The following is a 16,241-nucleotide window of genomic DNA, read 5'->3' on the forward strand; positions in this document are numbered from 1 at the left end:
AAAACTTTTATAGATATGTGAAAAGAAAAAGATTGGTTAAGACAAATGTAGGTCCCTTACAGTCAGAAACAGGTGAATTGATCATGGGGAACAAGGACATGGCAGACCAATTGAATAACTACTTTGGTTCTGTCTTCACTAAGGAGGACATAAATAATCTTCCGGAAATAGTAGGGGACCGAGGGTCTAGTGAGATGGAGGAACTGAGGGAAATACATGTTAGTGGGAGGAGAAGGCGGCGGCGCGCCTGCGTGTCCGCATCCCTCCGGTGAAAAATGATATCGTATCTGTTAAATAGGGGCCGTGGACAATTCTGATTTCATGGAAATTGGACATGAAAGCACAGAGGAACATCTGGAGAAATTTCTGAAACGCCCGTTCGCTGCTGTCGTTACTGTGTGGTCGGGAATCTCTCGGAGGGTAGGCCTCAAAATCCCCGGCCTTACCTGCTTTTGGCGACCGAGAAGGAGGTCGAATCATTCAGACAGAGATGGCTCTCAGTACTCGGTGTCGGAGAGCTGATCAGAGCTCAAAGTTTTTGGATGACTCAAGAGTCGGATTGTGGTCGGCATGGCAGGGAGATTTTTTCTTCCTTCTCCCGTCTGCATGAGATGTGGGACATTTGAGAAACTTTGAACTTTACTGTGCTCACGGACTTCTTCATCAAGTTATGGTATTGTTACACTGTTTGTAACTATATGTTATAATTATGTGGTTTTGGCAGTTTTTTCAGTCTTGGTTTGTCCTGTGTTTTGTGATATCACACCAGAGGAAATAATGTATCATTTCTTAATGCATGCATTACTAAATGACAATAAAAGAGGACTACGTGCCTTCATAATCATAATAGGGAAGTGGTGTTCGGTAAATTGAAGGGATTAAAGGCAGATAAATCCCCAGGGCCAGATGGTCTGCATCCCAGAGTGCTTAAGGAAGTAGCCCAGGAAATAGTGGACGCATTAGTGATAATTTTTCAAAACTCTTTAGATTCTGGACTAGTTCCTGAGGATTGGAGGGTGGCTAATGTAACTCCGCTTTTTAAAAAAGGAGGGAGAGAGAAACCAGGGAATTATAGACCGGTTAGCCTGACATCGGTGGTGGGGAAAATGCTAGAGTGTGTTATCAAAGGTGTGATAACAGCACATTTGGAAAGTGGTGAAATCATCGAACAATGTCAGCATGGTTTGTGAAAGGAAAATCATGTCTGACGAATCTCATAGAATTTTTTGAGGATGTAACTAGTAGAGTGAATAGGGGAGAACCAGTGGATGTGGTATATTTGGATTTTCAAAAGGCTTTTGACAAGGTCCCACACAGGAGTTAGTGTGCAAACTTAAAGCACACGATATTGGGGGTAAGGTATTGATGTGGACAGAGAATTGACAGGAAGCAAAGAGTGGGAATAAACAGGACCTTTTCAGAATGGCAGGCAGTGACTAGTGGGGTACCGCAAGCCTCAGTGCTGGGACCCCAGTTGTTTACAATATATATTAATAACCTAGATCAGGGAATTAAATGCAGCATCTCCAAGTTTGTGGATGACACGAAGCTGGGCGGCAGTGTTAGCTGTGAGGAGGATGCTAAGAGGATGCAGGGTGACTTGGATAGGTTAGGTGAGTGGGTAAATTCATGGCAGATGCAATTTAATGTGGATAAATGTGAGGTTATCCACTTTGGGGACAAGAACAGGAGAACAGATTATCTGAATGGTGGCCGATTAGGAAAAGGGGAGGTGCAACGAGACCTGGGTGTCATTGTACACCAGTCATTGAAAGTGGGCATGCAGGTACAGCAGGCGGTGAAAAAGGCGAATGGTATGCTGGCATTCATAGCAAGAGGATTCGAGTACAGGAGCAGGGAGGTTCTACTGCAGTTGTACAAGGCCTTGGTGAGACCACACCTGGAGCATTGTGTGCAGTTTTGGTCCCCTAATCTGAGGAAAAACATTCTTGCCACAAAGAAGGTTCACCAGATTGATTCCTGGGATGGCAGGACTTTCATATGATGAAAGACTAGATTGACTAGGCTTATATTCTCTGGAATTTAGAAGATTGAGGGGGGATCTTATTGAACCTTATAAAATTCTAAAGGGATTGGACAGGCTAGATGCAGGAAGATTGTTCCCGATGTTGGGGAAGTCCAGAACGAGGAGTCACAGTTTACGGATAAAGGGGAAGCCTTTTAGGACCGAGATGAGGAAAAACTTCTTCACACAGAGAGTGGTGAATCTGTGGAAACAGTTGAGGCCAGTTCATTGGCTATATTTAAGACAGAGTTAGATATGGCCCTTGTGGCTAAAGGGATCAAGGGGTATGGAGAGAAGGCAGGTACAGGGTACTGAGTTGGATGATCATACTGAATGGCGGTGCAGGCTTGAAGGGCCGAATGGCTTACTCCTGCACCTATTTTCTATGTAAGCTGAAATGGCGTAAAACAAAGAAGCAATTACCATTAATTTATATGGGAAAAATTTTTAAGCGTTCCCAGACCCAAAAAATAACCTACCAAATCATACCAAATAGCACATAAAACCTACAACACTAACATACAGTAAAAGCAGAAATATGATAAATACACAGCCTATATAAAGTAGAAATAGTGTATGTACAGTGTAGGTTCACTTAACAGAATCAGGAAGATTTAGCCAAAACCAATTTGTAGGAAAAAAAAATCAGCAAGTACACGCATTCGCACACACCTGCCTGCGCAAGACTTCATGGTCATGGTAGTCTTTCTCAAGGTAAACACAAGTTTAAAGCGGGCGTCTTTTTTCGTAAAAGCAAAAATCCTCTTTCGGTTAGCAAAAACAGGTACTAACGTAGGTTTTTTATAAAAGCAAAGTGGCGTAAAGCAAATGTTTGTAAAATGGGGGACACCTGTGTATGAGTATTTGGATAGACATGGACTAATTAGAGATAGTCAGTATGGCTTCATGCATGGTATGTTGGGTCTAAACAACCTGACAGAGTTTTTCGAGGAAGCTACCAGGAAAATTGATGAAGACAAGGCAATGGATGCTGTCTACATGGGCTTTAGCAAGGCATTTGACAAGGTCCTGCATGGGAGGTTATTCAAAAAGGTTCAGTCGCTTGGCATTCAAGCTGGGAAATTCAATTAGACATTGGCTTTGTGGCAGAAGCCAGAAATTGGTAGTAGATGATTGCCTCTGACTATAGTGAGGAAGACTATCAGAACATGCAGTGCAATCTGGACCAGCTTGAAAAATGCCATATGGAATTTAATGCAAACAGGTGTGAGGTGTTGCACTTAGGTAGGTCCACCCAGAGGTTTTATACAGTGAACAGTAGGGCACTGGGGCATGTTGTAGGACAAAGGAATCAGGGATTACAGTTCATAATTTATCAGAAGTGGCGTCACAAGGAGACTGGGTCAGAAGAAAACTTTTGGCACATTGGCCTTCATAAATCAGAGTATTGATTACTGGAGATAGGATGTTATACAATCGGGTCTTCTCAGAGACTCCTGGATCGGTATATGGAGCTTAGAAAAATAGAGGGATACGGGTAACCTCAGGTAATTTCCAAGTAAGTACATGTTTGGCACAGCATTGTGGGCCAAAGGGCCTGTATTGTGCTGTAGGTTTCCTATTTTTCTATGTTATGTTGTTGTATATGACATTGGTGAGGCTTAATTTGAAGTATTGTGTGTAGTTTGGTCACCTAGACGATAGATGTAAATAACGTTGAAATTGTACAGAGAACACTTACAAGAATGTTGCCGGGATATAAGGAAAGATTGAATAGGTTAGGACTTTGTTCCTTAGAACGTAAAGATTGAGAGATTTGATACAGATACACAAAATTATGAGAGGTATAGATAGAGTAAATGGAAGCAGGCTACCACCCTCCCGGATATTCCCCACCTCACAGACACTCCGCACCAACACTGCACATTCCCCCACCACCCGCCTGCATACCAAACACCTCACACTCCAATCTCAAAGACACTCCCCAGACACCGACCTCCCCACCCAACGCTCACCCACCAAACATGCTGGGGCTCCGACAAGTGGTAGAAGCGGCTGAGCAGCGACAGCGCGGTGACCAACATCAGTAGCAAATGGCGATGGGCTTGGCCATCGCCGTCACCCCTTATTCCCTTGGCCAGTTCCACCGAGGCTCGTTTGCAACCCGAGCCTTCCAACAGCCTTTCTGCAACCCTCAATGCAGCAAAATCCCGGGAGTACTTCGCTTGTCTGCAGGACATCTCGCCACGGATTGAGCAGGAAGCACAGGCCGCGTCTCCCGTGGCAACAGATAGCACGCATGCGCCGCACTGCGCGGGTGCTTTGGATACCATGGAGTGGAATGAGTCGTGCTTATGCGAACAGTGAGCAAATCATCCTTCTTGAACGCGTCATTCGAGAGTCGGTATCACGCAGCCCTGCTATTCTGATCCAGGGTTGCCAGATTGAAATTTTAATTTAAAGCCAGACAAATTCCACTGTTTCCCCGACACTCACATCACAACAAAAACTCCAGATCCAGGTCATTACTCTCCTCTTCACTGGAATCAGTAGAACATACGGCCGATGTGAAGTTTTTTTTTTAGCATTTCTGGAGATGCAGTGAAGTCTTTGCAATATTTGCTTGAAAGCAATAGTTCTGCCCTGATTCTCACAATAGCATCAGGAAGATTCAGCTGCATGTCCTTTCTTGCCTTCTTTTTAATGGAGGATACAAGAGAAAATATCCTCTCAACTACAGCATTGCTGACAGGGGTTATTAGGCAAGTAAGGGCAAAGGTGGCGACCTCTTTAAATGCCTGTTGCTGAAGTACACCAAGCCAAAACTCTTCAGTGTCTGTCGGGAGTCCATCTTTCTTAAATGGAGCTGCTTCTTTCCAATCCACAAAAGGCATTTTTCTCTATTCTTCTTCAGTAGCGCTGACATTGTTTCCTGCAAGGTGTATAAAGGGTAACTCGGAAAACATGGGCCTTGAAGCTTGATTTAAAATTATCACAGGGCTCAATTTTGATAAACTTTCAAATGTATCTCTCACCGACGGAAGTCCACATGTAACTTGACTCAGAGCTTCTTCTAGCAAAGACATACATCTTTCTTTGACATTTTTTATTTCTAGATGGGCCTCAGCACTATTGTTCTGCTGTAGGAACATTACATGATGTTAAGAATTTGATACCAAAATCAACATCATTAAAATTTTTTTTCTGTTTTTTCACATCATACAGTCTGTTCTGAAGACTCTTCTGGTGTAAGAATATTTGTTGCTACAATTCATGAGGATCAACTTTGGTTTGCTGAAAAAGGCTGTTCAGTCTTTCAAATTCCTGCACAACAGGTCGGTGTTGCAAACTTTAGGAGTCTTGCTGTGAATTTTGTATCAAGCTTTGATTGGGCTAGTTCAGCAGAAGTGAAATATCCCTTTAGCTCTTCCCAGTTCATCAAAATATTAAACATGACCTTTCCACGCACAAGCCACGTAATAGATGAAGGCTTTATAAAGGGGAGGGGGCAGTTCAAGTTAGCTCAAATTCTATAGCTGTGTTCATCACTCTAAACAATTCTTTGTATGCTTCTCGTCTTAATTCACTATGGCGGTAGAGGCTTTGAGGAAAGAGAAGCAGAATAAACGGTGTAAAGACAGTAAGGTAGAAGGGCTGAAATGTGTGTACCTCAATGCAAGAAGCATCAGGAACAAAGGTAATGAACTGAGAGCTTGGATACATACATGGAATTATAATGTAGTGGTCACTCACAGAGACTTGGCTGGCACCAGGGCAGGAATGGATTCTCAATATTCCTGGATTTCAGTGCTTTAAAAGGGATAGAGAGGACAGAAAAAGGGGAGGAGGTGGCATTACTGGTCAGGGATACAATTACAGCTATAGAAAGGATGGGTAATGTAGCAGGATCCTCTTTGGAGTCAGTATGGGTGGAAGTCAGGAACAGGAAGGGAGCAGTTACTCTATTGGGGGTATTCTATAGGCCCCCTGGTAGCAGCAGAGATAGAGAGGACCAGATTGGGAGGCAGATTTTCAAAAGGTGCAAAAATAACAGGGTTGTTATCATGGGTGACTTTAACTTCCCTAATATTGATTGGCACCTGATTGGTTCCAAGGGTTTAGATGGGGCAGAGTTTGTTAAGTATGTCCAGGATGGATTCCTGTCACTGTATGTGGACAGGCCAACTAGGGTGAATGCCATACTAGATCTAGTACGAGGTAATGAACCGGGTCAGGTCACAGATCTCTCAGTGGGTGAGCATCTGGGGTACAGTGACCACCGCTCCCTGGCCTTTAGCATTATCATGGAAAGGGATAGAATCAGAGAGGACAGGAAAACTTTTAATTGGGAAAGGCCAAATTATGAGGCTATAAGGCTAGAACTTGCGGGTGTGAATTGGGATGGTGTTTTTGCAGGGAAATTTACTAATGGACATGTAGTCGATGTTTAGTGATCTCTTGCAGGATGTTGGGAATAAATTTGTCCCGGTGAGGAAGATAAAGAATGGTAGGGTGAAGGAACCATGGGTGACAAGTGTGGTGGAAAATCTAGTCAGGTGGAAGAAGGCAGCATACATGAGGTTTAGGAAGCAAGGATCAGATGGGTCTATCGAGGAATATAGGGAAGCAAGAAAGGAGCTTAAGAAGGGGCTGAGAAGAGCGGGAAGGGGGCATGAGAAGACCTTGGCAATTAGGGTAAAGGAAAACCCCAAGGCATTCTTCAATTATGTGAAGAAAAAAAGGATGACAGGAATGAAGGTAGGACCGTTTAGAGATAAAGGTGGGAAGATGTGCCTGGAGGCTGTGGAAGTGAGCGAGGTCCTCAATGAATACTTTTCTTCGGTATTCACCAATGAGAGGGAACTTGATGATGGTGAGGACAATATGAGTCAGGTTGATGTTCTGGAGCATGTTGATATTAAGGGAGAGAAGGTGTTGGAGTTGTTAAAATACATTAGGATAGATAAGTCCCCAGGGCCTGACGGGATATTCCCGAGGCTGCTCCACGAGGCGAGGGAAGAGATTGCTGAGCCTCTGGCTAGGATCTTTATATCCTCGTTGCCCACTGGAATGGTACCAGAGGATTAGAGGGAGGCGAATGTTGTCCCCTTGTTCAAACAAGGTAGTAGGGATAGTTCAGGTAATTATAGACCAGAGGGCCTTACGTCTTTGGTGGGAAAGCTGTTAGAAAAGATTCTTAGAGATAGAATCTCTAGGCATTTAGAGAATCATGGTCTGATCAGGGACAGTCAGCATGGCTTTGTGAAGGGCAGATCGTGTCTAACAATCCTGATAGAGTTCTTTGAGGAGGTGACTGGGCATATAGAGGAGGGTAGTGCAGTGGATGTGATCTATATAGATTTTAGTAAGGCATTTGACAAGGTTCCACACGGTAGGCTTATTCAGAAAGTCAGAAGGCATGGGATCCAGGGAAGTTTGGCCAGGTGAATTCAGAATTGGCTTGCCTGCAGAAGGCAGAGGGTGGTGGTGGAGGGAGTACATTCAGATTGGAGGATTGTGACTAGTGGTGTCCCACAAGGATCTGTTCTGGGACCTCTACTTTTCATGATTTTTATTAACAACCTGGATGTGGGGGTAGAAGAATGGGTTGGCGAGTTTGCAGACAACACAAAGGTTGGTGGTGTTGTAGATAGTGTTGAGGATTGTCAAAGATTGCAGAGAGACATTGATAGGATGCAGAAGTGGGCTGAGAAGTGGCAGATGGAGTTCAACCCGGAGAAGTGTGAGGTGGTACACTTTGGAAGGACAAACTCCAAGGCAGAGTACAAAGTAAATGGCAGGATGCTTGGTAGTGTGGAGGAGCAGAGGGATCTGGGGGTACATGTCCACAGATCCCTGAAAGTTGCCTCACAGGTGGATAGGGTACTTAAGAGAGCTTATTGGGTGTTAGCTTTCATAAGTCGAGGGATAGAGTTTAAGAGTCGCAATATAATGATGCAGCTCTATAAAACTCTGGTTAGGCCACATTTGGAGTACTGTGTCCAGTTCTGGTCGCCTCACTATAGGAAGGATGTGGAAGCATTGGAAAGGGTACAGAGGAGATTTACCAGGATGCTGCCTGGTTTAGAGAGTATGCATTATGATCAGAGATTAAGGGAGCTAGGGCTTTACTCTTTCGAGAGGAGGAGGATGAGAGGAGACATGATATGGTGTACAAGATAATAAGAGGAATAGATAGAGTGGATAGCCAGCGCCTCTTTCCCAGGGCACCACTGCTCAATACAAGAGGACATGGCTTTAAGGTAAGGGGTGGGAAGTTCAAGGGGGATATTAGAGGAAGGTTTTTTACTCAGAGAGTGGTTGGTGCATGGAATGCACTGCCTGAGTCAGTGGTGGAGGTAGATACACTAGTGAAGTTTAAGAGATGACTAAACAGGTATATGGAGGAATTTAAGGTGGGGTCTTATATGGGAGGCAGGGTTTGAGGGTCGGCACAACATTGTGGGTCGAAAGGCCTGTACTGTGCTGTACTATTCTATGTTCTATGAAACCAATTGGGTACTTCAGACAGCAAAAATCCAATATTTGATGGTAGCTTGGACACTGCATATTGAATGCACAGTGCCAGCCAATGACAGATACGTTTGAGTTGCACACAGAAAGGAGGCACATCTTTAATCTAGACCACACAGATTTGTTGCACCCAAACATGTTTGGTGCACCATCCGATGCAAAACCAATGCAATTTTCAAGACTCTGGCCACATCTTTTGATTTCCTCGTCAATCGAATTGAATATGTTTTTCCTGTAGCCTCTTGCACCGCAATTAAACCTAGAAATCCAGTTACAGTTTCCTTTGTTCTATCACTTAAAATTTGAACTAAAATACACAAGTGTCTTTGTGTTGAAATGTCAGTAGATCCATCTATAATGATGGCATATTTCTTATTCTGAAAGTCATCAATGAGACCAGTTTTCAGTGCAGGCGAAATGATGTTTTTGATTAAGCTTGTACATTTAGTTTTATGTAACCTTATGTGCTCCAGGGTACTCCCATGCCCATGTACTATCATGATTTCACTCAGGTGGTCAACTGTACGTATCGCACAATGGCAGGTCATGCTTACAGCAACTTGCAGCTCTGCTGCCTTAACTTTATCATTATCTTGCCTTGGAGTCTTTGTTACATTAAGTTGCGTCTGGCCTTTTGATGGCGTTTACCGCTTGTGTTTCTCCGATTTTTCATGATTTGTAAGGTTACTAGCCTTTATAAAAACAGCCGAAGGCATCACAGTTTCACCACAAATCGTTATTATGTACAGAAAGTACGCTTCACGGTCGATTTGTATGATTATAAATCACATCCAAACACTTTGGAGATCTGAGAAAAACTGCACCCACCCGGACGGGTGGGCACATGATCGTGTTGCCGACTTGCTGGTTGGCGCCTTCTTGCCCAGACACTTGGCGGCAGAAATATTGCCAAACATAACTGACCAAAAAACATTTTTCTGAAAGGAAAATGGTTCAGAAAAAGGATGGTATGTAATTTTCGTGCAGACAATCTTAGCATGTAGAAAAGCCAGGAAAAGCCAAAAAAGCTAAATGATTTTGCTGACGCCAACCAGATTAGGAAAAAGCCAGCTTTCTGGAATTTGGCACAAAAAAAAGCCAAGCTGGTAACCCTGTTTTGATCTGCCCACACCTTCATAAACCAGGTCCAGCATTTGCCTTTACTGGATGGTCCTCTTCCATACACGTCAGCTCATTTGTGGGGGTGTGAACAGGGTTAGTCGAGTGCGGTCCACGTTAGTTGGAGTGTGTTTGGACGTTAGGATTAGGATTAAGGTAGGGTTGAAGGACATATTTGTGGGGCTGGGGGAGATAGGGTTGTGGAGTTTAGTATCAGGAGGTAAGTGGTGCTGTGGATAGGGCAGTAGAGCCACTTTAATCTGGTCCATGCCTTTGACCTGGTCCAACACCACTTGGCTTAATTAACTGTGTGTGCACTGGGACATATCATCAGTCATGTAACCTGGGATCCCTAATGCATGGTTGTGAAGGTGCATCTCTATATCCCATGGGTGCAGGTGTATGTGTCTGTATCCCATGGGTCAGGGTGTGTCTCTGCTATGCCATTTCATCATGGCTGATCCAATATTCCTCAAAGCCCCAATCTCTTCCTTCTCCCTGTATCCTTTAATGCCTTGACCAATCAAGAATCAATATACCTCTGCCTTAAATATACATAAGAACTTGGTTTCCATGGCTGCCTGTGGCAAAGAATTCCACAGATTCACCAGTTTGCCTCAAGAAATTCCTGTACTGTACTCAAGGGTTCCTGTACTGTGGAAGACGTATTGCCTCGACCCTGTGCCGAAGACACCGCGCCCCAGCGGCCTCAATGACTACAGACCGGTGGCATTGACCTCCCACATCATGAAGACCCTGGAGAGACTTGTTCTGGAGCTGCTCCGGCCTATGGTCAGGCCACACTTAGATCCCCTCCAGTTCACCTACCAGCTCCGACTAGGAGTTGAGGATGCCATCGTCTACCTGCTGAACCGTGTCTACGCCCACCTGGACAAGCCAGCGAGCACTGTGAGGGTTATGTTTTTTGACTTCTCCAGTGCGTTCAACACCATCCGCCCTGCTCTGCTGGGGGAGAAGCTGACAGCGATGCAGGTGGATGCTTCCCTGGTGTCATGGATTCTTGATTACCTGATTGGCAGACCACAGTACGTGTGCTTGCAACACTGTGTGTCCGACAGAGTGATCAGCAGCACTGGGGCTCCACAGGGGACTATCTTGTCTCCCTTTCTCTTCACCATTTACACCTCGGACTTCAACTACTGCACAGAGTCTTGTCATCTTCAGAAGTTTTCGGATGACTCTGCCATAGTTGGATGCATCAGCAAGGGAGATGAGGCTGAGTACAGGGCTACGGTAGGAATCTTTGTCACATGGTGTGAGCAGAATGATCTGCAGCTTAATGTGAAAAAGACTAAGGAGCTGGTGGTAGACCTGAGGAGAGCTAAGGTACCGGTGACCCCTGTTTCCATCCGGGGGTCAGTGTGGACATGGTGGAGGATTACAAATACCTGGGGATATGAATTGACAATAAACTCAAAGAACACTGAGGCTGTCTACAAGAAGGGTCAGAGCCGTCTCTATTTCCTGAGGAGACTGAGGTCTTTTAACATCTGCTGAGGATGTTCTACGAGTCTGTGGTGGCCAGTGCTATCATGTTTGCTGTTGTGTGCTGGGGCAGCGGGCTGAGGGTAGCAGACACCAACAGAATCAACAAACTCATTCATAAGGCTAGTGATGTTGTGAGGATAGAACTGGACTCTCTGACGGTGGTGTCTGAAAAGAGGATGCTGTCTAAGTTGCATGCCATCTTGGTCATTGTCTCCCATCCACTACATAATGTACTGGGTGGGCACAGGAGTACATTCAGCCAGAGACTCATTCCACCAAGGTGCAGCACAGAGCATGATAGGAAGTCATTCCTGCCTGTGGCCATCAAACTTTACAACTCCTGCCTTTGAGGGTTGGACACCCTGAGCCAATAGGCTGGTCCTGATTTAATAATTTACTGGCATAACTTACATATTACTATTTAACTATTTATGGTTCTATTACTATTTATTATTTATGGTGCAACTGTAACGAAAACCAATTTCCCCCGGGATCAATAAAGTATGACTATGATTATGACTCATCTCTGTTCTACAAGGATGCCCCTCTATTCTGAAGCTGTGGTCTTAGACTCTCCCACCATAGGAAACAATAGACAATAGGTGCAGGAGTAGGCCATTTGGCCCTTGGAGCCAGAACCGCCATTCACTGTGATCATGGCTGATCATCCAAAATCAGTATTCAGTTCCTGCCTTATCCCCATAACCTTTGATTCCGCTATCTTTAAGAGCTCTATCCACCTCTTTCTTGAAAGCATCCAGAGACTTGGCCTCCACTGCCTTCTGGGGCAGAGCATTCCACATATCCACCACTCTCTGGGTGAAAAAGTTTTTCCTCAATTCCGTTCTAAATGGCCTACCCCTAATTCTTAAACTGGGGCCTCTGGTTCTAGACTCACCCATCAGTGGGAATATGCTTCCTGCCTCCAGCGTGTCCAATCCCTTAATAATCTTATATGTTTCAATAAGATCCCCTCTCAGCCTTCTAAATTCCAGTGCATACAAGCCCAGTCACTCCAAACTTTCAATATATGACAGTCCAGTCATCCCGGGAATTAACCTTGTGAACCTACGCTGCACACCCTCAATAGCAAGAATGTCCTTCCTCAAATTTAGAGACCAAAACTGCACACAATACTCCAGGTGTGGTCTCACCAGGGCCCTGTACAGCTGCAGAAGGACCTCTTTGCTCCTATACTCAATTCCCCTTGTTATGAAGGCCAGCATGCCATTAGCTTTCTTCGCTGCCTGCTGTACCTGCATGCTTGCTTTCAGTGACTGATGTACATGAACACCTAGATCTCGTTGTACTTCCCCTTTTCCTAACTTGACTCCATATAGATAATAATCTGCCTTCCTGTTCTTACCACTAAAGTGGATAACCTCACATTTATCCACATTAAACTGCATCTGCCATGCATCCGCTCACTCATCCAGCCTGTCCAAGTCATCCTGCATTCTCATAACATCCTCCTCACATTTCACACTGCCACCCAGCTTTGTGTCATCCGCAAATTTGCTGATGTTACTTTTAATCCCTTCATCTAAATCATTAATGTATCCTCTCCACACCTACATCCACATCCACTTTATCAAGGCCTTGCGGTCACCCCTCATTTTTCTGTATGCTACTGAGCACAGCCCAGAGCCATTGAACACACTTCATGTGACAAGCCATTCAATCCTGGAATCATTTTCATGAACCTCCTTTGAACCCCTTCTGTGCCTTCTGAATTGTAACCTTGCCTTTAGAATACTTCTTTCTCTTTGAGATATATATAAAATAAAATGAAAAGAAAATGCTGGGAATATCACTAACTGTGGCGCCTCTCTTCCTGACGAACTTAACGTATTCTACGCAAGATTCGAACAGAAGAGGAGCATTCCATTCCCTCCGGATGAACCCTACCTGGTGGCATCAAGATTCATCGTCACCAAGGAGGACGTTAGAAGGCCCTTCCTGAAGATAAACCCAAGGAAGGCGACAGGCCCAGGTGGCCTCCCAGGATGGGTTCTCTGAGCCTGTGCAAGCGAGCTAGCTGGAGTGTTTGCTGACATCTTCAACTGCTCCTTGCTTCAGTCTAAGATCCCCTCATGTTTTAAGGAGGCAACGATAATCCCAGTGCCGAAGAAGAGCAAGGTGGCATGCCTGAATGACTAACAACCTGTGGCTCTGACATCAATTGCTATGAGGTGCTTTGAGAGATTGGTTATGGCACACATCAACCACAGCCTACCGATCAACCTCAACGCTTTGCAGTTCGCCTACCGGAGCAACAGGTCAATGGCAGCTGCAATCTCTCTGGCCCTACATTCTTCCTTAGGAGAATAAAGACGCATACGTAAGGCTCCTTTTCATTGACTACAGCTCTGCCTTTAATACCATCATTCTAAATAAACTGATTCCTAAGCTCCGGAACCACGGCCTTAGCACTCAGATCTGCAGCTGGATCTTCAACTTCCTCATAGACAGGACCCAGGCTGTAAAAATAGGGGACAAGCTCTCCTCTACAATCACTCTGAGCATTGGTGCCCCACAAGGCTGTGTACTCAGCCCCCTGCTGTACTCACTGTACACCCATAATTGTGTAGCCAAGTTTCCATTGAACTCAATATATAAGTTTGCTGATGACACCACAATTGTAGGCCGTATCTCGGGTAATGATGAGTTTGAGTACAGACAGGAAATTAAGAACCTGCTGGCATGGTGCGAAGACAATAACCTATCCCTCAACGTCAGCAAGATGAAGGAATTGGTTGTTGACTTCAGAAGGAGTAGCGGACCGCACGACCCAATTTACATCAGTGGTGCGCAAGTAGAACAGGTCAAAAGCTTTAAGTTCCTCAGGGTCAATATCACAAATGACCTGACTTGGTCCAACCAAGCAGAGTTCACTGCCAAAGAGGCCCACCAGCACCTTTACTTCCTGAGAAAACTAAAGAAATTTGCCCTGTCCCCTAAAACCCTCACTAATTTTTATAGATGCACTGTAGAAAGCATTCTTCTAAGGTGCATCATAACCTGGTATGGAAGTTATCCTGTCCAAGACCAAAAGAAGCTGCAGAACATCGTGAACACGGCGCAGCACATCACACAAACCAATCTTCCATCCGTAGACTCACTTTACACTGCACGCTGTTGGAGCAGTGCTGCCAGGACAATCAAGGACACGACCCACCCAGCCAACACACTTTTCATCCCTCTTCTCTCCAGGGGAAGGTTCAGGAGCTTGAAGACTCGTACGGCCAGATTTGGGAACAGCTTCTTTCCAACTGTGATAAGACTGCTGAACGGATCCTGACCTGGATCTGGGCCGTACCTTCCAAATATCCGGACCTGCCTCTCAGTTTTTTTGCACTACCTTACTTCCCATTTTTCTATTTATGATTTATAATTTATATTTTTAATATTTACTAATTTTAACTATTTTTAATATTTAATATTTGTCATCCAGGGAGTGTGAAGCGCAGAATCAAATATCGCTGTGATGATTGTACATTCTAGTACCAATTGTTTGGTGACAATAAAGTATGAAGTATAATTGAAGAATGCCTTGGGGTTTTCCTTTACCCTACTCACCAAGGCCTTCTCATGCCCCCTTCTTGCTCTTCTCAGCCCCTTCTTAAGCTCTTTTCTTGTGTCCCTATACTCCTCAATAGACCCATCTGATCCCTGCTTCCTAAACCTCATGTATGCTGCCTTCTTCCACCTGACTAGATTTTCCACCTCACTTGTTTCCCATGGTTCCTTCACCCTACCATTCTTTATCTTCCTCACTGGGACAAATTTATCCCTAACATCCTGCAAGAGATCCCTAAACATCGACCACATGTCCATAGTACATTTCCCTGCAAAAACATCATCCCAATTCACACCCGCAAGTTCTAGCCTTATAGCCTCATAATTTGCCCTTCCCCAATTAAAAATTTTCCTGTCCTCTCTGATTCTATCCTTTTCCATGATAATGCTAAAGGCCAGGGAGCGGTGGTCACTGTCCCCCAGATGCTTACCCACTGAGAGATCTGTGACCTGACCCAGTTCGTTACCTAGTACTAGATCTAGTATGACTTTCCCCATAGTCGGCCTGTCAACATACTGTGACAGGAATCCATCCTGGACACACTTAACAAACTCTGCCCCATCTAAACCCTTGGAACTAATTAAGTGCCAATCAATATTAGGGAAGTTAAAGTCACCCATGATAACAACCCTGTTATTTTTGCATCTTTCCAAATTCTGCTTCCCTATCTGCTCCTCGGTATTTCTGCTGCTACCAGGGGCCCTATGGAATACCCCCAATAGAGTAACTGCTCTCTTCCTGTTCCTGACTTCCACCCATACTGACTCAAAAGAGGATCTTGCTACATTACCCACCCTTTCTGTAGCTGTAATAATATCCCTGACCAGTAATGCCACCCCTCCTCCCCTATATGATAGCAATGGTTAAGAGTAATTTAGACAGCTGCACAAATGTGCAGAGAATTGAGGCCTCTAGATAATCGTAGTTTAAATGAATATCATGGTCAGCATAAATATGGGCCTTTTCCTGTGCTGCACTGTTCTATGTACAGAGAGAACTCATCGATGGGACACAGACACAGCCCCTCCCTCACCAATGTGCCCTCAAATTTGTAAAAATTTTATGCTGTGCATTGTTTTGCCCAGTGCCAACAACATGTGCACACTGAATGTTTTAGTGGAAGTAAACCTGAAGCTATTCTAAGGATAATAAGTCTTTCTGCTTTAAATGACTTGCACTCTTCTGCACCTTACACAAAATTCGACAAAGTGAAAGTGAATTCGACAAAATTGAAAGTTTTGAGGACGGGAGAGGTTCCAGAGGATTGAAGGGTTACATATGTGGTTCCCGTATTCAAGAAAGGGAATAGAGATAACCCAGAAAATTATATACCAGTGAGGCTTACTTCAGTGGTGGGCAAGTTGTTGCAGAAGATCCTGACAGGCAGGATTTATGAGCATTTGGAGAGACATAATCTGATTAGGGATAGTCAGCATGGCTTTGTCAAGGGTAGGTCATGCCTTATGAGCCTAATTGAATTCTTTGAGAAGGTAACAAAACACATTGATGAAG

The 16,241-nt window shown here is 44.6% G+C and overlaps 1 protein-coding gene across 12 annotated transcripts in view; it reads right to left on the reverse strand.

Moving 5' to 3' along the window:
- The window catches only part of pomt2 (protein-O-mannosyltransferase 2), a 287,055-nt gene that overhangs the window by 256,434 nt on the left and 14,380 nt on the right, over positions 1–16,241 (reverse strand). For 9 of the 12 annotated variants that reach the window (XR_011888356.1, XR_011888355.1, XM_072274832.1 and 6 more), the window contains exon 1: positions 4,007–4,325. The exons of 2 other annotated variants lie outside the window; for them this stretch is intronic. Coding sequence is in view for 7 of the 10 variants with exons in the window: in XM_072274832.1 (XP_072130933.1) it covers positions 4,007–4,320 (314 nt within the window). In the remaining 3 variants the exon portion in view is untranslated. Of the gene's footprint in view, positions 1–4,006; positions 4,326–16,241 lie in introns of those variants that run through there. One more of the 12 variants, XM_072274842.1, reaches the window with a different exon arrangement.

Source organism: Mobula birostris, chromosome 1 (assembly GCF_030028105.1).
Source record: "Mobula birostris isolate sMobBir1 chromosome 1, sMobBir1.hap1, whole genome shotgun sequence".
In the NCBI taxonomy this organism is placed as follows: domain Eukaryota; kingdom Metazoa; phylum Chordata; class Chondrichthyes; order Myliobatiformes; family Myliobatidae; genus Mobula; species Mobula birostris.